This window comes from Saccoglossus kowalevskii, chromosome 9, assembly GCF_978046115.1.
Source record: "Saccoglossus kowalevskii chromosome 9, keSacKowa6.1, whole genome shotgun sequence".
NCBI lineage: Eukaryota > Metazoa > Hemichordata > Enteropneusta > Harrimaniidae > Saccoglossus > Saccoglossus kowalevskii.
The window spans coordinates 18,333,976-18,355,555 of record NC_140649.1 but is presented as its reverse complement, the minus strand read 5'-3'; the positions used below and the strand labels follow the sequence as shown (position 1 = coordinate 18,355,555).

Here is a 21,580-nt window from a genome sequence, read left to right as displayed (position 1 = left end):
CATTTTCACAAAAAATTAGCTAGTGACCCCCAACTTTTTTTAAATCAATATTTATATATTGCCTAGAAGTACAATATATTAAAAAAAATGGATAAACTCTGGGTATTTGAATTCATGAGCAGGCTTCTATCTTAAAATAGTGACAGTTAGTTAGTACACAGCAAACTAAATTATATCGACTGTATCCTTATATTTCAGTAAACGTTGCAACTGATAAAATTGTTATCGATGAATTGTCTGAAGTGAAAATAGGTGATCCAGGGGTAACTGACCTAGTAAATATACCCGATATGGTGGAAGTGACCGCTTGCATTTGGATGAAAACGAGTGCAGAGAACCAAGGAACGCCAGTATCTTATGCTGTCGATGGACAAAGCAATGAATTCACCATTTACCGTGCATACAATTTGGTAGTGTATGTGAAAGGAGAACATGGTGGTGCAACTAATCATGTAGTAAATGATGGCGAGTGGCATCACGTGTGTGTCACGTGGCAATCAGTCGGAGGCGAACGAAAGTTGTACGGTAACAGCGAGTTAGTTAGTTCTGTTGATCAGATAAGTGCTGGCGAAACTATCGAAGGAAATGGATCACTGCGTCTTGGCCAAGAACAAGATTCGGTAGGCGGTGGATATGAGCCATTTCAAGCACTAATCGGAGAAGTCACGATGTTTAATATGTGGAGCAGAGTACTTGATGAAACTGAAATACAACAAGTTTACGCGGACAGTTTGGGATATATGGAAGGAAGTGTGTTTTCCTGGAAGTCTGACTCCATATACATCGATGGGAGCGCTGTGTTGTCCCCTATTGATATCTGTAAGTACATCATGAATGTCAACAAATTTACAGTGCATTTTTCTGTAACAGTACTTGCACGCGTGTAAATCATATACATGCGTAAAGTAGCAGTTATATGTTCATTTCAGAAACGTACATGCTCTACATTTCCCATGACGCACTGGTGCAATCCCTGGGAATGTGGAGCCGCGCTTTAAACTGTAATCTATACTGTCTACCGAGCATGTACATTAAAGCGGGAGCGTCGTCACCTGCGCATACGCGGGAGTTTAGTGTGTGTTGTTATCGTCACTTGTGACTCAATTCCCGCGCGCGCGCAGGTGATGACCCTCCCGCTTTAAATGAAAAATGTATTTAAAATTTTATTTAAACAATCTGAGCTGTGTCATAATTCCAAATGGGGACCATTTAAAACATCTGAAATCCAAGACACATTTTCAACTAATTATTATATAATTGAAACTTCATTCAGTAATAGAATTTTTATTTCTCATTTCAGTTCCATGTAAGCGTTATACCATCTATACAGAGGAAGTTTCCTGGCAAAACGCTGTATCAAGCTGCTATAACACATATGGCAGACTTGCTATGATGAATACTCAACCTATTTACAAAATGATGCGTCGATTTATCTTAAACAATGGTGTCGATGAACATGTACGCCGTGGATTCTGGTTTGGACTTTCCAGAATTGAGAACGGAGCTTTTGTCTGGTCTGATGGAACGCCGCTCATGCCAGGAGATTTCACAAGATGGGCCAACAACCAACCGAATAATAGCACTCAAAAAGATCCCAATGGTCAACAATGTGCTCAGCTATGGTGAGACAATCATTTTAATCATTGAACTACAACTCGAAATTCATTTGTACCATAGACTCCCACTTTTGTTAATAATAGTTTGTATTACTGTGATGAGGAAAGCACGTGACTAATGACGTAGTGAACGTACTGCTCATCAAATGAGGAAACACCATATTTCCCATGACCACACTTAAACTAATGATAGTCTCAAAGACGAAAAACACTGAAGAAAACGCAATACGAATAAAAAAAATGCATGTTTCAAAAGTTATTTGCAAAATTCCATTGTTTTCTGCTACATTTATTTGCATATTTTATTTGTGTTTCATCAGGAAATCTGCACTTCTAAAATGGGACGATGACTATTGTGGACTGAATTCTAGCGGGGCATTGAAGGGATATATATGTGAATATGGTAAGTGTCCGCTATATTTGTAGTCGACACATGGATTCTCAACAATGCAATAAAATACTTACAAATCATGGACCATGTGAGACAATTTAATATTAAATTATTCAACAGGTTATCAATGTTAATTTAAATGATCACCAAAATGATGTAGTAAACAATAAGTTCATATGAAATTATATTTTGTTTAACAATTGTATATACCCATACTGTTTGGAAATCAAAAAACATTCTTGTACACCATCCCAGTGGAGATAGAAGTGGAAAAGGCAAGGCCGAATTCTAACTTCTGGAAAATTCCTTCATCCCATATAACAATATACAGTTTCGTGTTTCACCCAGAGCCCTCACAACAATCACACAGTGATGCATGAAATTGAGCTAACTCCGTGGAAAGAAATGCAAAAGTTTAATTTTTATGCAGCTTACTTTTTTTCCTTGCCTGAATTTTTCCCAAGGAAGTAGGGTGGTTGAAATACTAAAAAGTTACACTTATTTTTACTAACATTTCCCAAAGAGTTACTTCAGTGTCTCTAGCGGTTTTCAGTCATTTTCTTCATACCAGATTCACCAAAAGAACATATATACTGAAGATCTAATGGAGAAACTATCTGCATAACGTAATGTCAATAGACCATTTTCCGTTCACTGCGAGAATCACGCGTTATGCGTGAAATCGAACGTAAAAACAGTTTAAACAAAGGTCATAGCGTCGTAGTCGCGTCAAACATCGCGTGGGATTCGACAAACGCGAAAGTATTTCGGGGACATTTCCATGCTTAATAATGTGCTGTCCACATTTGATGATAGGCAATTTCGATTAAGTAAGGGTATTCGGAAGCAATATTCCTCTGTCGAAGATCGGCCGGTCAATGTAAGCTGCGAAATAAAGAAATTCTAGTTCAAAATCAAATCGTTCGATTTTTGCGGCAGACGTTCGACGCGCGTCTTTCATGCATCTCGCGAGATCTCGCAATTGTACGGAAAATCACCTATTCTATGTTAGTCGTTCAGCGTGAATTTGGCTTAACTTTTTCAATGTACAATTCAAGCTTAGAAATGCTGGACATTTCGGCCATTATTTTTTTTTCAAAGGAGGGTGTTTCAGCCTCTTGTAATTTGTTTTCTTGGGAAGATTGCACATAGTAGTAGTTGTCGTCGCTCCACACATGCGTGAGATATATGGTCTCGTATAAACAAATATGGTGATTTTGACTGTTGCGCAGATCAACGAGTACAAACTGAGACGTTTCCAAGCTTTAATTAGGTCATTTTTAGGTGATTGGATGGTATCGAAGGAGTCACCGGTGGTATTCAGTGCAAGTCGCACCCAGGTCAAACCTCATACGTGATTTTGAAGAGCACATTGGATTGTGGGAAATCAATGTTTATCAACACAACTGGCGCACATGCGCAGCGCGACAACCACCACCCTTTAAACTACTTTTTTTGTATTCATTCGTAAAACGTACAGATAATTATTAAGATTACAAAACACCCACGGCCGAAATGCCTGTCTCTGCTGAGAAGTACAAACCCACAAATATTCTCAGCTGTGGTATATATACGAGCGTTATGTATTAGTGTATTGCAATCACAAGTGAAGTGGTTGGCAAATTTGCAAGCCAGTGAGGCAAGTAGCCGACTGAATGACTGACTAGGGGTATTTAGGGATGTTGTTCCAGCTATAATTAAGAATTGCACCCACAGTAAAAATAGGTGATTTTCCGTACAATTGCGAGATCTCGCGAGATGTATGAAAAACGCGCGTCGAACGTCTGCCGCAAAAATCGAACGATTTGATTTTGAACTAGAATTTCTTTATTCCGTAACTCACATCGACCGGCCGATCTTCGACAGAGGAATATTGCTTCCGAATACCCTTACTTAATCAAAATTGCCTATCATCAAATGTGGACAGCACATTATTAGTCCCTGTTCGGACGGAGTCCGAAAACGGGGACTTATGTTTTGCCCTGTGTGCGTCCGTCCGTCCGTGCGTCCGTCCGTGATCACCTGTATCTCGAACATGCATGGACCGATTATGTTCAAACTTCACTCATACATCACACATTATATGGGACATATGCACATGCATTTTTTTCATGATCCGATTAACGATAGCCGAATAGCGGCCATTTTAAGGCCGAAAATGCATCAAAATCGCACATTTTCACCATTCCGGACCCGGATCTCAGTTCAAATTTGGTACTTACATTAAACATAATAGGACCTTGATGCACGTCATTTTTTTTTCCGGATCAAGTTCGAAATGGCTGACTGGCGGCCATTTTCTTAAAGAATTTAGTTCTGGATCCGTATCCAAGACATGTCTGGATTGATCAAGTTCAAACTTCACACACACATGGTGCATCATGTCACAAATAGATATGTGCATTTGTTTCATGATCCGCTTAACAATAGCTGAATGATGGCCATTTTAAGACCGAAAATGCATTAAAATCACGTATTTTCACAATTCCGGAACCAGATCTCAGTCATGCATGGATGGATTTTGTTCAGATTTAGTACAATGTGTTGTACATATGCAGGTGCATTTCGGTCATGATCTGCTTTGAATGTATTTGTCACTCAAATAGGAACGGAACAGGGACGTGTCATTGACAATGACTTGTTAAGCATGGAAATGTCCCCCAAAATACTTCGCGTTTGTCGAATCCCACGCAATGTTTGACGCCACTACGACGCTATGACCTTTGTTTGTCCTGTTTTTACGTTCGATTTCACGCATAACGCGTGATTCTCGCAGTGAATGGAAAATGGTCTATTCAGTCTCGATTTGAAATAATTAATTTGTGATAACATTCTAGGGGAAAATAAATGTTTTAACGTCAATGCTCAAGCATCTGTATATTTGTTTGCTTCTAGAAATTATCTGTGATCAGGACGCTGACGAAATTGTTGTGATATATGAATAATTGTATCGTCTTACTCACGACTTGCACAAAGAAGTCAAGCTCAAGTTTCATGAGAGAATTCTTAATATGTATAGCAAAATGTAGAGCAATATACCTGTAATTTAGAAAATAAAAAAATATCAGTGAAGTGAATCTTGTATGCCACTCATTATTCACAGTCAGCTGGAATACACGTGATAATAAAATATATGCGATCAATTTACCAATATTAACTACTAGTATATGGGGGCAGCCATCTTGAACACGACTTGAAACTAGATGGAGAGACAAGTTGAGGACAGGTTTTTCAAATCAGGGTAAAAATACAAAACTTTCACAGTCAGCCAATCCGTTTGGAAACATTAAGCCAACCGTTACGAAATTTGGTTGAATTCATCATTTTTGTGTATCCAACCCTAAATCACCAATTATATACCTTGTTTACATAACTCTATTATATCATATTTGAACATTATAGAATAACTGAGTATCAACTTTCAGCCAGACAATCCATTCATCGCACACGAATATCCAACTCTAAATCACAAATTATATACCTCATTTACATAACTATTATATCATATTTGAACATTATAGAATAACTGAGTATCAACTTTCAGCCAGACAATCCATTCATCGCACACGAATATCCAACCCTAAATCACCAATTATATACCTCATTTACATAACTATTATATCATATTTGAACATTATAGAATAACTGAGTATCAACTTTCAGCCAGACATTCCATTCATCGCACACGAATATCCAACTCTAAATCACCAATTATATACCTCATTTACATAACTATTATATCATATTTGAACATTATAGAATAACTGAGTATCAACTTTCAGCCAGACATTCCATTCATCGCACACGAATATCCAACCCTAAATCACCAATTATATACCTCATTTACATAACTATTATATCATATTTGAACATTATAGAATAACTGAGTATCAACTTTCAGCCAGACATTCCATTCATCGCACACGAATATCCAACTCTAAATCACCAATTATATACCTCATTTACATAACTATTATATCATAATACAAAAGTGTCAATTATACAACTCAATCAAATATGGACATCGTGGGTATGACAATTATGGGACTCTCTGTGAAACATAATTGTGTGAAATGGGCCATCAATATCAAATAAAATAATACCACAAAGTAGTATTTTATTTCATCATTGTTTACCCAATGTTGAGGTGATTATAACCGCAATGATACAAAACAATTACACTGTCATCAAACAATTTACATCACAAACTCTTCAAACAGTGCTTTATTATTGGAATTTTGATAGGCAAGTTACATTCCTTGAGAACATCCAGTGTGATCTAGGCATTACATGATTTTGATGCAAAATCATCATCACAACTTATTTAACAGCCTGGATTTCTGTGGAGGGTTATCCATGTTTGTTATTTTTACATTGTGTTTCTTCGCCAACCAACTTGTTTAGCCACTTGGAAATTGAGAAGAAGATTTTTCAGAAAGAAAGATACGCTTATTTATAAGAAAATTATTGTATGATGTTGTGTTAACCTTACTGTGGCTGATGACATGTTTTTAGATTAAAATTCCTTTCTAGTAGCAAACGGTGGTAAACAAAAGTGATGTAGTTTGTTCCAGCAAAATCTCAATGTACCTCACCAGTGGCAACTGGGGGTGAAAGGTCAGCAGAAGAAGCCCAGACAATAGCTTATTAGATGTTCCTATCAGAAGGAGATAAATGATGTGTAGAGTAGTACCCTCTAACTGCATGAGAAGTATATCTGACAACCCCTTAACTGAGAAATATATCACACCTTAACTACATGAGAAATATAACAACCCTTAAACTACATGAAAAGTAGAGTATAACAACCCCTTAACTACAATGAGAAGTATAACAACCACTTAACTGCATGAAAAGTATAACAACCACTTAACTGCATGAAAAGTATAACAACCCCTTAACTACATGAAAAGTATAACAACCCCTTAACTGCAAGATAAGTATATCAATTCCTCCAACTGTTTGAGGGAAAAATTGAAAACAACTGGGTGAAATGCGGAAATTTGTTTTCAACTTGATAACAAATTAAGTGTTGGTCTTTCATACATTTTTTTTACAAACACATCCATGCTACGTGCATTTACAAAATATGATGACTATACCATAAGCAAATGAGCATGACATCTGTAAATGTCTATCATGACATGCAACGCTTCACTAGAAATAATATATACAGTGCTATCAAATAAATATTGATATATATATATATATACATAAGTAAGTGCATTGTGAGGATAAACTCAGTGGTTGATGTTATTATATATACGAGATAGTAAGATTCCTCGATGTAGACTGGGTGGGTTGGTTAACATGGTGTCCACTATGCAACATCAAGGACACCAGCAGCAACCAGTTGTCGAGACAACCAATCTAACCCATCCAAGAGTCCGTTTCCACTTTGAGCATCACATGCTTGGATGTGCCAGACACGTCCACAACATAACTTGTGCAACTCCAGACGCTGGGATAGTTCTTCAACACACATGGAACACGGCAGGTCCTACAAAAAGGATTGGAAATATGATGATATACTATAAACTATGATTATGATATCTGACCCTAAATATGGTGGTTTGAATGACCCAAATATATTTGATATCTGATCCTCAATATGGTGGTTTGAATGACCCAAATATATTTGACATCTGACCCTCAATATAGTGGTTTGAATGACCCAAATATATTTGACATCTGACCCTAAATATGGTGGTTTGAATGACCCAAATGGTTGATATCTAACCCTAAATATGGTGGTTTGAATGACCCAAATGTTTGATATCTGACCCTAAATATGGTGGTTTGAATGACCCAAATGGTTGATATCTAACCCTAAATATGGTGGTTTGAATGACCCAAATGTTTGATATCTGACCCAAAATATGGTGGTTTGATTGACCCAAATATTTGATATCTGACCCTAAATACAGTGGTTTGAATAACTGAAATGTTTGATATCTGACCCTAAATATGGTGGTTAGAATGACACAAATGTTTGATATCTGACCCTAAATATGGTGGTTTGAATGACTCAAATGTTTCATATCTGACCCTCAATATGGTGGTTTGATTGACCCAAATATTTGATATCTGACCCTAAATATGGTGGTTTGAAGACTTGAATGTTTGACATCTGACCCTTCAATATGATGGTTTGAATGACCCAAATGTTTGATATCTGATCCTCAATATGGTGGTTTGAATGACCCAAATATATTTGATATCTGATCCTCAATATGGTGGTTTGAATGACTCAAATCTTTCATATCAGACCCTAAATATGGTGGTTTGAATGACCCAAATGGTTGATATCTGACCCTAAATATGGTGATTTGATTGACCCAAATGTTGTATATCTGACCCTCAATATGGTGGTTTGACTGACCCAAATGTTTGATATCTGATCCTAAATATGCTGGTTTGAATGACTCAAATGTTTGATATCTGACCCTAAATATGGTGATTTGATTGACCCAAATGTTTGATATCTGATCCTCGATATGGTGGGGTTTGATTAACCCAAATGTTTTATATCTGACCCTCAATATGGTGGTTTGAAAGACCCAAATGTTTGATATCTGATCCTCAATGTGGTGGTTTGAATGACTCAAATGTTTGATATCTGATGCTGATTTGAATAACAGAAATATTTGAATTATTACCTGTTTACTTGCAAAGACTAAAAGTAAAGCATCTCGAAGCTCTCTTTCTGTCAGTAACTTTGACAACTCTTCATAAGATTCATGTAGTCGATGACTATCACTACTGTCAATCACAAATATTATAGCTGTAATACAAACATTGTACAATCTAGTAGTTTTGTTCAAATCCCTGAGTGAGGGATCTTCTGAGAGATGCAAGGAATGGATGCTATACATTGCACAGAGGAAGTCACAATAATTATGTCTATCTCGCCTTATTTCCATTTGTGTTCTACTGATGAATTCATAAGATTGACATTGCATGTAAGATTTACTCATAAACCAACTACTACTGTGCTTGGAGTGCATTGATTACGTTGAAAGTGAAAAACACACTATACAATAGTATTTTCAACTTCAACTGCTCAGAATGAACTGATCACAGTGACCTTGGTCTCTAGCAAACAAACCAATATAAAGTACCGATCACAGTGACCTTAGTCTGTAGCAAACAAACCAATACAAGGTACCGATCACAGTGACCTTGAGGTATGTAAATGAGTCTTTATGTGGTAGTTGATAGCGGTAACTAAGCGTCTCAGTTTTCACGAAGATACGAGTTGAACATACGCTCACTTTCAAAAGTAAGCTACGCTCAGTTTAACATGAAGTTGATACAAGTTCGTTTCAGAGGTCTGGATTCACATGAGCAGGACAATTGTTAAAACTGACGCAACCATATTTAATTAAATATTCAAGCAATTTAAATCCTATTACCTTGTAAGATAGACGCGTCTGGTAATGAGGGACTACGCTCACTTTTACGTGTCATAGTAGGCATGGGACCTACAACTTTATTGTATTTTATATCAAGATCTCAAATGGGATACGATAGCAATAAAGATATACTTACAACTCTGACGTTTGTTTTGTCTTGAGTGTTTTCATTTGTCGCCGTTTGTAAACAACGCTCAGTGACAATGAGTTGTTGCGCACACTTGCATGAAGTGAAAGTGTGCACACATACAAGAAGTTTTATTAATGAAATGTACATTCCCTTTTGCTCATATGTCCGGATCAACCTTCATATATTGATACTACAGCAATGGTAGTGCAAAGTTGCACGTCGCAACATTTATGCATTGTGCGTGAATCATTTCGTGATCGTACAGTTACGAATCAGTTGGCTTTGATTGGTTGACCCTCATGAAAATATAAATTTACATGTAAAATACACATTTGATCGAGACTACATTGGTCGCCATATACACATAGGCTGCTTTTCTGTTACTTTGGTTTATGTTGCTTTTCTGTAGCGTTAAAAATACATTTGAAAACGGTTGTATAATCATTGAGCGTCGATATAGATGCCGACAAATAAAAATAATCGGTCAAAACTAACATCAGCGTAGCATCCAGTTGCATCTATTAAATTACTATATTGTATTCGGTGGTCGACCCCGGCATTTAAAAACTCTATGCATACAATGGCGACTAAAGTGTGCGTAAAATAATTCTGGTTTCTTGTAATGAGTCATGCATGTACTCCCCAAACTGTGTAATTCCATTGTTTTTCCCATGCCAACTTTTACAAGTGAGTGTACGCTCTCTTTCTACGACCTCGAGTTGGACGCATTGCATACAGTACTTCGCATAATTGTACCCCTTCTGGATTTTACTTTTGATAACATGTATATCCATCTTCACCAGTCAAATATACTTACCTTTATTAAATATGACGTGCAATAACAAAATAAATGTAGCAATGTGACGAAACAATATTTATTAACACTTCCTAAAACTGTAGCAAAATAGTGACGGCAATTATCAATCTATTTGTTGAAAAGGTACTATGAAACCGTTCATTTCCTTCAACAGGGTCTGGAGTGGGCATGGTGGGGGTAGTCATTGGCTTTCAATGTTGGACATCGCGTCACAGTGTCAATCACCAAATGCCATCCTGGGTTTGTGACCTCAGCTGGAATTAAAAACAACTCTACCCGTTGTAACCTCGCATAAAAAAACAATCACCAGGTACTGGCATTTTGTCTATAACCGTGATGATTTTTGTCTGAATTTAAAACACAACAGTCACCCACTGTGATAACAAATAAGCCGATACTTTGACGTGCGGCAAAACATCGGAGCTATGCACACACTATGTCACTAGAACGCTTATATTCTAATGAAAACTCAATATTTACTTGGTCGTATTTATCTAACGGACATGGAAACAGATTTATTGATACATATAATGCTTCTCATTCCACCCCATATTTGTTGGGACTCTACTGGTTAGTTGTCTACAAGTGACAGAAACAGACATCTCCATTCATCCATCTGTAACGTAAAACGGAGCCGATCACACAATAAACAATAAGGTGGTCACACTTCGGTCGAGGTGTTAATTGCGCCACAAGACTTCAATTTACAAGTAAACTATCTCAAGCATTCCATTGTGTGGCTCCATGCCCAATTTTGAAAGTAAGCGTACACTCAACTCGCATCTTCAGAAATTAGACAAACTGCGTGAATATTTAATTAAACATGGCTGCTTTGTTTTAACAAACGTTCTCTCATGTGAATATGTGGACTTGTATCAACTTCATGTTAAACTGAGCGTAGCTTTCATTCCAGCATTCCATGGTTTGTCCCCACGCCTACTTTTAAAAGTGAGCGCACTCAAGCATTCCATTGTTTGGCTCATGCAAGTGTGTATAACAATTGTTGTCACTGAGTGTTGTTTACAGACGCCGACAAATGAAAACACTCAAGACAAAACAAACACCAGAGTTGCATCTTTATCACTATTAAATATAATTGTAGCCGATCCCGGCATTTATTTTGCGTAAATCAAAATAGTACTCGCAAAAACTTCATGTATACACTGGCAACTTGTGGTTACTTGAAATCAGACATGCGCACTTCTCAGGTCCCATGCCTACTATGACACGTAAAAGTGAGCGTAGTCCCTCATTACCAGACGCGCCCATCTTACAAGGTCATAGGGTTCAAACTGCGTGAATATTTAATTAAATACGGTTGCGTCATTTTCAACAAACGTCCTGCTCATGTGAATCCAGATTGGATTCTTTAACTTAAGTTAGACCACAGTCCCTATATCAGAGGTGATAGAGGGACTGTGCCACGCTTACTTTTAAAAGTGAGTGCACTCAAGCTTTCCATTGTTTGGCTCCACGCTTACTTTTGAAAGTGAACGCACGCTCAACTCGTATCTTCATGAAAACTGAGACGCTTAGTTACCACGCTCAACTACCACATAGAGACCTATTTACATACATATGACCTTGGTCTGTAGCAAACAATCCAATACAAGATGACTACTAACCTTGTGTATTCAGATAGTAATGTTTCCATAGGGGGCGTAGCTTAGTATTGCCACCAACATCCCAAATAGTGAACTTGAGATTCTTGTATTCCACAGTCTCAACATTAAAACCTTTAAATAAACACACAATAAATATAAATATAAGAGATAGTATGCATAATGTTCCCTCCCCTTTCAAATAATACATTACAACAATTTTAGTTTTGAGCATTCAGGCTAATACTAGTTGTGTGCCTGCATGTGATTTTTTGGCATGAATTCCGGGCAAAAATTTTATTTGTAAATATTAAATTTTTAAAACCAACTAACTTCTAGAATAAGAACCCATTTCTGGAGACAGAAGGTTTTGTTGTACACGTAAGATTAACTTACCAATAGTAGGTATAGTTTGTATGAACTCATTCTGCTTCAGTTTAAACAATATAGTAGTTTTGCCAGCATTATCCAACCCCAAAGTCACCACTCTCATTTCTAACTTTGGACCAATATGAACTCTATTGTCCTGTATTTAAATCACACAAAAGAATTATTTATTTTAACAAAGAACCAAGGAAGCCCAAGCTCTTATAAATCCTTTAAATACCACAGTTGTTTCTACCTAATTACTGTGTGCAATACTGTAAAATACTTTACTTTAGCTGGAATTAATTGTCACTGAAAAAACTTTTTGGGTGTTTTGTATGGAATTTACTTTCACTGATTTTTGACGAGTGGAATGTAAAATACAGAAAATAGCGAAAATAAAGTATTTCACAGTATTTTGCATATTGTTAGGTATTTTTCTCTAATTTCATTGTTCATTTGAACTAAATACATGCACACAGTTTGCATCAATAAATTTAGTAGGATGTTATGTCTTTGACGGCCCACAGCTTAACAAAGTAACCACTGTATTAAATACAGGTACCATATTTACTACGAAATATTTACTACATATTTATTACGTAAATAGATATGATACAATACCATATTTTTTGTTTTAGTAATACCGGGTATATGCACTTACATAAATGACAGAGGTGTGTCGATGTTCACACAAAGTTATATTTTAATGATCCAGCATCTAATTTTGGGTTTGTATGTTTTTCTTACTGGAGACTCAAATTAGATAATATGGTATCATTAGATTCTGAGCACATGGAAAGCTGTAATAGTAAGTGATGCTTACCTTAGTAAATGTCATTGGTATAGTAGCATCTACTGGGATATGCTCTGATAACTCTGTCAACAGCTGTTGTTGTTGATGCAAAGTTTCCACCAAGTTATTCACATCATGCTTAGCCATAACCACTCTGGCATTGTCCTGTACATGGAGTTACTACATTAGTTATTATTAGCAACTTTCTTTACATCATAAACCAATTCATGAATTTCCAAGATCATGACTTTCACAAAAATAGAGATATCTTCCCCAAATGAACAAATCTGTATCTACATTGTGAATCTCAAAGCAATCTGGCAGGAGGTTTTGGAGAAGAAGTAAAAAATATGCAAAAGTGAGCACAAAAACCCAAAAAATATTTATTAAAAATAGACACTTGCATATGGTCTCATAAAATTAGTAAATCAGAGTCTAGTACATGTCAAGAACGTTCATGCCAAATTTCAATGCAATCTGACAAGCAGTTGTTGAAAAAATCATTTTTGAACAAAAATATTCCCAACAAATAGAGATTTGGATGTGATGTCATGAAATGAACAAATCTGACAGAGGACAACCTAAGGTAGCTGTGCTATATGATTTGGGAGAAGAAGTTATAAAAGTTGACGGACGGCATATGCTGTACAATAGACAGGCGACGACTAGTCATCTTTGATGACAGCGGAGCTCAAAAAGCAGTATGTGAATCAATCATCTGTAATTACTGTATCGTGTTTACCCGGTAATTGAAATTAAACAAAAAATCAACAAGAACAATAAGATGGGATACCATTTTGTATTATATTAAAAATAGCCTATAGTCGGTCAAATTTTACCAAATCCAAAATTAAAATTGGTTAGTTCATCAGAATTCAAAAGTGCAGCTTTTATGAAGTACTTGTTCATTTTTTACCTTTGTTCTAAGAGTGTCCTAGATGTGGAATGTTTATACAAAGTTTGAATAGTATTGCCTCAGGCACTCCCAAGAAACAATAAATGACAAAATGATTTTTGTTCACTGATGAGCGCAGATCTAGCAGCATAGTCAGTTTGCGGTGTGCAATGTTTAAAGGGAATATGATTGGAAGCAAACGCCTTACCTGCTGTAATACCCTTTCCCATTGTAAGCAAATAGCGCTAGTTTGAGACAGTACTATAGCCAAGTCTTCTTGTTGTTGTCGCAAAGTTCGCAATTTCTCTCTCACATGTGTATCCACTACACTAATAGCAACCTCTTCCTGTCTATAGAGTGCTTCATGTAATTCATTAAAATAATCACGCACACGAGTTCTAGACATCTCTGCGGTACCCGTCACCTATAGTATCATAATATAAATAGGTAAAAGATATAAATATGCATTGTGTAACAAATCATTGTAACTGACTCTAACAATAATTTAGCGTCCTTTGACACCAAGTAACTGAGATAAAAAGCAATTACAGACATCATTTCAATATTTGGATACAAAGATGTTTTTGTCTAAAATGGCTGCTGGTTGGCCATATTCAATGTGATCACAAACTAAAATCATGAGCATAGGAATTTTAAAATGTTCAAGCACCATTATGTTAATGTAATCAACTCTTGCCACTTTTCACACAATAAACCAACTTAATTGATTTTATTTTTTTCAATTTTGAGCTGCAGCCTATGGAAACATTACATACCTACATTTGGTTGAAAATTAATAATAATAATAATAATAACTTTATTTAATTAAGCGCAACAATTCCAACATATGAAGATCAAAGGCGCTGATACAATAAACAATCAGTCAAATATTAAAAGCACATTTAAATAAGTGCGTTTTCAGTCTGGATTTAAAAATGTCTACTGAAGGACTAGAACGAACAGACAGAGGTAATTCATTAAAAAGTTTAGGACCTAAATTTTCAAAAGCACGGTCTTTGTATAACACCTTGGACTTTTTACTACACACCTGACGAGTTTTAATAAGAAACTTTGATTCAGATCTTAAACTACGACTAGGTACATAAAATTCGATTAATTCACATAGATAATTTGGGGCAAAACCATACAAAGATTTATACACTAGTAAAAGTAATTTGAAATTGATTCTTTGTACAACTGGTAACCAATGAAGTTTAATAAAAATGTCTGTAATGTGGTCATATTTTCGAGCACGAGTGACAAGGCGGGCTGCTGCATTTTGTACACGAATAAGAGGTTTTATCTTAGTTACAGGGAGACCAGACAATAATGAATTACAGCTGTCTAAGCGAGAAGATATGAATGCATGTACCAACTTTTCAGTATCAGATTGGGATAATGATTTACGAATACGATTAATATTTCTTAGATGGGAATATCCAGATCTACAAATAGTAGAAATGTGTGTTTCCATAGATAGCTGCGAATCAAACAAGACACCTAAGTTTCTAGCACTTGACGAAGCACTAACCAATTCTTCACCAATTGCGATACTAGACAAAGGACACGAGTCTTGTGAGAATCTCCGAGACGACATGCACACAAATTCAGTTTTCGACACATTCAAAAGTAGGAAATTACAAGACATCCAATCGCTAACGTCTTGAATACATGTCTGAAGTATCACCCGGGCGCGAATTTGATCATCTTCAGAAACCGATAAATAAATCTGTGTGTCATCGGCGTAAAAATGATATTTTACGCCGTGACGTCGCAATAACTCGCCCAATGGACGCATGTACATTGAGAACAATAATGGCCCTAAGACGGAGCCCTGTGGAACACCGGTTTCTAATATAGACGTCATATCAGAAAATACATTTCCAATTTTCACTTTTTGAATGCGGTTACTCAAATACGACTCAAACCATTTGATGATGAGACCATTTAAACCAAAATTTGATCTCAACCTATCGATGAGAATCCTGTGATTCACAGTATCAAAAGCGGCTGAAAGATCCAAAAGTACGAGAGCAACTGAATTCTTAGAATTATCAATACTGCAATACTGCAATACTGCAAATTAACAAAGAAATTATAAAATAATATGGAAAAATATTGAAAAAGTTAAACCCAAATGTTGGCAGCATTCCAAGGGTTACATTTGTTAGAAATATTTGGTTAATTGCTAGCTACATGTAGAGTACTGTAAAAGACTTTATTTTACCTGGAATTTATTTTCGCTGAATAGACTTTTTGGGTGTTTTGTATGGAGTTTATATTTACTGATTTTTTGATGAGTTGAATATAAAATATAGGAACAACAGTATATATTTAGTGGATTTTATTTTCACTGAATCATTCCTTCAGCAAAAATTAATTCCAAGTGAAATCAAAGAAAGCTTAGAAAGAACTCCCGTGTGCTGAGAGTATTGAAGACATATTAAAAATTAATTCAAAATTACTTGTACTTGAGATATTGATGGAATAGCTGAAAACTAATTATGTAAATCAGGTAACTGATATGAACAGATTTAAGTGTAAAACTAATAAGGTCTGCACAATGTACCAAGTTTCATTGAAATGTGATTAGAACCCAAAAAATATTAATTATTATGCTAATTAGAGAGTTAATATGAACAGATTTTAACCCAAAATTAATCAGGCTGCCTATTGTCCTAGAGCATTTATGTACCAAGTTTTATTCAAATGTGATGATCAATACTTGAGATATCAGTATTAATTAATTATGTTAATTAAGTGATTAAGAAGCATACATATTTACCAAAAACTAATATGGTGTATAGTCCTAGGTTCATTGAAATGTGATGGGTACTCTTTAAAAGTTTCATTGAAATCCAATGAGTGGTTTGTAGACATCAGTGCAACAGCCATAGAACAGCAAAACATTAACTCATTATGCAAATTAGGTAATTAATAGGCACACTTATTTATCCCAAAATTAATCTGGTCTCTGCATAGTCCTAGAAAATGTCACAAGTCTCATTGAAATGTGATGATTAGTATCAGGTGAAAAGCTAAAAATTAACTAATTATGCTAATAAGGTGATTAATATGCACAAATATTTACCCAAAAACTAATTAGGTCTCTGCACAGTCCTCAAGTAACTATGTACTAAGTTTCATTGAAATGTGATCATTACTACTTGAAATATCAAAAGCTGAAAATTAATTAATTATGCAAATTAGGTAATTAATATGTACTGATATTACCCTAAACACTACCAGGTCTGTGCAGTGTCATATGACATCTATGTACCAAGTTTTATTGAAATGTTATGATTAGTACTTGAGATATCAGTGGAAAAGCCGAAAATTGATTAATCATTATGTAAATTAAGTAATTAATAATATTAACAGATTTTTACCCAAAACTAATCAAATCTGCGCATTAGTTCAGAGCATCCATGTGCCAAGTTTAATTGAAATCCAATGAGTGGTTCTTCAAAAATCAGTGGAACAGTCATAGAACAACTTAAAATCAGTTAATTATCATGCAAATTAGGTAATTAATATTTATAGATTTTTACCCAAAACTAATCAAATTTGCGTATTGGTTCAGAGCATCCCTGTGCCAAGTTTCATTGAAATCCAATGAGTGGTTCTTCAAATATCAGTGGAGCAGTCATGGAACAGCTTGAAATCAGTTAATTATCATTCAAATTAGATAATTAATATTTATGGATTTTTACCCAAAACTAATCAAATCTGCGCACTACTTCAGAGCATCCATGTGCCAAGTTTCATCAAAATCCAATGAGTGGTTCTTCAGATATCGGTGGAACAGTCTTGGAACAGCTAAAAATCAGCTAATTATCATGCAAATTAGGTAATTAATATTTATAGATTTTTACCCAAAACTAATCAAATTTGCGTATTGGTTCAGAGCATCCCTGTGCCAAGTTTCATTGAAATCCAATGAGTGGTTCTTCAAATATCAGTGGAACAGTCATGGAACAGCTTGAAATCAGTTAATTATCATTCAAATTAGATAATTAATATTCATAGATTTTTACCCAAAACTAATCAAATCTGCGCACTACTTCAGAGCATCCATGTGCCAAGTTTCATCAAAATCCAATGAGTGGTTCTTCAGATATCAGTGGAACAGTCTTGGAACAGCTAAAAATCAGCTAATTATCATGCAAATTAGGTAATTAATATTCATAAATTTTTACCAAAACCTAATCAACTCTGCGCATTATCCCAGAGCATCTATGTACCAAGTTTCACCAAAATTTGATTAGTGGTTCTTGAGATAACAGTGGAACAAAAACAGTGACATACATACATACATACATACATACATACATACATACATACATACATACATACATACATACATACATACATACAGACAGGGTAACTGCAAAGACTCCCTTTTGTGCTTTCGCACACAGGAGTCAAAAAAAGTATCCTACAGTCATTTATCAGAGATCAGCTATACAGTGCTCTCTATTGAAGATTATGTAAATTCCCTTGTGTTGCATTTACATAATGTCAACTAGTAGTACCGGTAGCCTCATTCTGGCTTTCTCACCATAATGTGACATTTTTCATACCCCAGATACCATTTCTTTTCTACCTTTGAGTGTGTTGGCGTATTTGTAGCATTTGACTCCTTGAATACAGGAAATTGTTTGCAAGTTACAACTATGAGGTGACTGACCTGTCTGAGCTCTGCCATTCCATCAGGCTGTTCTAGCATTTGCATTCCCCCCTCAACCTGTTGTATAATTGTAGTTAAGCGTTTTGCGGATTCTGTGACTTCTTCAGTAAAGACTCGGATATGCTGTGTTGCCTCAATAATAGACGTACGCACATTGTCAGCCTCACTTTCTACCAGCGTATGCTGCGGATATAAACAGAAACAATTTTATTGACAGTCTCCACTAATGCACTAAACGAGTGGTATAACAATAGCCAAACAAATAATACTGTAAATGTATTAATTATTCACTGGGTTTTAATTTTGCTCTTTTTGCTGATAAGTAAACTCATTGCTTCTGTGACAAAATTGTGAAATTAAAAACATAGTAAACATGCTCAAAACATCAAAATAGTGAAATTAAATGTAAGTGAAAATAAATGGTTTTATAGTTTTTCAATAAGGGTGTGTTAATAAGGCTGTGCAAAACTTTCTGTTTGCAAAATTCTTTGTTTGACGTCAGCATGTTCAAAGAACTCAAATTTTGGGAAAAAGAACAAGTTTGCAAATAAGGTCAGCATACTGTTAAGTAAGTTTGTGATAAATGTAACAACTTATTAAACAATGACATACGTGTATACATGAGTATGTACTCATAAATTTAATAATTTTCCCCATATCTGAGTACCCATAATGTAATAATTTCCCCCATATCTGAGTAGCCATAAATTTAATAATTTTCCTATATCTGATACCCATAATGTAATAATTTCCCCCATATCTGAGTACCCATAAATTTGATAATTTTCCCATATCTGAGTACCCATAAATGTAATAATTTTCCCATATCTAATACCCATAAATTTAATAATTTTCCCATATCTGATACCCGAAAATTCAATAATTTTCCCATATCTAATACCCATTAATGTAATAATTTTCCCATATCAGAGTACCCATAATGTAATAATTTTCCCATATCAGAGTACCCATAAATGTAATAATTTTCCCATATCTGAGTACCCATGAATTTAATAATTTTCCCATATCTGAGTACCCATAAATTTAATAATTTTCCCATATCTGAGTACCCATAAATGTAATAATTTTCCCATATCTGATACCCATAATGTAATAATTTTCCCATATCTGAGTACCCATAAATTTAATAATTTTTCCCATATCTGATACCCATAATGTAATGATTTTCCCATATCTGAGTACCCATAAATTTAATAATTTTCCCATATCTGAGTACCCATAAATTTAATAATTTTCCCATATCTGAGTACCCATACATTTAATAATTTTCCCATATCTGATACCCATAAATGTAATAATTTTCCCATATCTGATACCCATAATGTAATAATTTTTCCATATCTGATACCCAAAAATTTAATAATTTTCCCATATCTGATATCCATAATGTAATAATTTTCTCATATCTGAGTACCCATAAATGTAATAATTTTCCTGTATCTAATACCCATAAATGTAATAATTTTCCCATATCTGATACCATAAATGTAATAATTTTCCCATATCTGAGTACCCATAAATTTAATAATTTTCCCATATCTGAGTACCCATAAATTTAATAATTTTCCCATATCTGATACCCAAAAATTTTATAATTTTCCTATATCTGATACCCAAAAATTTAATAATTTTCCCATATCTGATACCCATAAATGTAATAATTTTCCCATATCTGATACCCATAATGTAATAATTTTTCCATATCTGATACCCAAAAATTTAATAATTTTCCCATATCTGATATCCATAATGTAATAATTTTCTCATATCTGAGTACCCATAAATGTAATAATTTTCCTGTATCTAATACCCATAAATGTAATAATTTTCCCATATCTGATACCATAAATGTAATAATTTTCCCATATCTGAATACCCATAAATTTAATAATTTTCCCATATCTGAGTACCCATAAATTTAATAATTTTCCCATATCTGATACCCAAAATTTTTATAATTTTCCTATATCTGATACCCAAAAATTTAATAATTTTCCAATATCTGATACCCATAATGTAATAATTTTCCCATATCTGAGTACCCATAAATTTAATAATTTTCCCATAAATGAGTACCCATTAATTTAATAATTTCCCCATATCTGATACCCAAAAATTTAATAATTTTCCTATATCTGATACCCATAATGTAATAATTTTCCCCAAACCTGAGTACCCACAAATTTAATAATTTCCCCATATATGACGATGTGCATCTTATTTTACCTTATGTCCTCGATGGCTTCCATAATCTTTACAGAATATACAGATGAGAGGATTTCTTTCACAATCTTTCTCAAGGCAGCAGAATTCTAACAGCTGTGTTGGATGGTCTGGACATGTTGGCCTCTCTCTCGGCTTTTCTGATAATGGAACTCGTTTATGTTTGGCTAATGTTCGTGTTGAATGAGATGATTCAGAGCACTCTGAACATAGATGTGTACTGCAGATTAAACAATAAACACTAGCTGTGTGTTCTTCATTTTCATCGCAGGAAATAACCTAATAATTAAAGCAAACAAAAACAATGAAATGCCAATAACCATGGTAACATATCTAGGAATTAAACCTGGTACAGCAATTGGGGAGAATAATGCTAGAGTATGTGTATTATCTTTGATTTGATTATTTTATTTGTCTCTCAAATTTATAAGAGATTAACATAGACCCTAGAACATCAATGCATTAACACATCGTGGTCCACAACCTTAATTAATATGCTTTAAATAGTACCATATATTGAATGATATATTACAATCATATCAGAGTTATTGTGATGTGGGGTTTGCAAAATATAAAAAAATTACGAGTTTGAGCTAAAAATTTTGTAAACTTTCAAAGG

At 34.9% G+C, this 21,580-nt stretch overlaps 2 protein-coding genes across 2 annotated transcripts in view; one reads left to right on the top strand and one right to left on the bottom strand.

The window, feature by feature from the left end:
* Window positions 1-204: 204 nt before the first annotated feature.
* Window positions 205-5,084, top strand: LOC100369231 (neuronal pentraxin-1-like). Its single transcript, XM_085503260.1, has 4 exons — window positions 205-819; window positions 1,301-1,622; window positions 1,937-2,019; window positions 4,903-5,084. Exons 1-4 carry the CDS (start codon window positions 291-293, stop codon window positions 4,950-4,952), a joined length of 984 nt encoding a protein of 327 aa, XP_085359386.1. The 5' UTR covers window positions 205-290; the 3' UTR covers window positions 4,953-5,084.
* A 1,129-nt stretch (window positions 5,085-6,213) lies between these two features.
* The window catches only part of LOC100369089 (E3 ubiquitin-protein ligase TRIM23-like), a 21,890-nt gene continuing 6,523 nt past the window's right edge, over window positions 6,214-21,580 (bottom strand). Inside the window, exons 3-10 of the mRNA XM_085503258.1 lie at window positions 20,965-21,240; window positions 18,718-18,900; window positions 14,236-14,451; window positions 13,163-13,297; window positions 12,367-12,496; window positions 11,995-12,105; window positions 8,667-8,791; window positions 6,214-7,507 (exon numbers count right to left, since the gene is read on the bottom strand). Coding sequence (XP_085359384.1) covers window positions 7,328-7,507; window positions 8,667-8,791; window positions 11,995-12,105; window positions 12,367-12,496; window positions 13,163-13,297; window positions 14,236-14,451; window positions 18,718-18,900; window positions 20,965-21,240 — 1,356 coding nt within the window. The 3' untranslated portion in view covers window positions 6,214-7,327. The remainder of the gene's footprint in view (window positions 7,508-8,666; window positions 8,792-11,994; window positions 12,106-12,366; window positions 12,497-13,162; window positions 13,298-14,235; window positions 14,452-18,717; window positions 18,901-20,964; window positions 21,241-21,580) is intronic.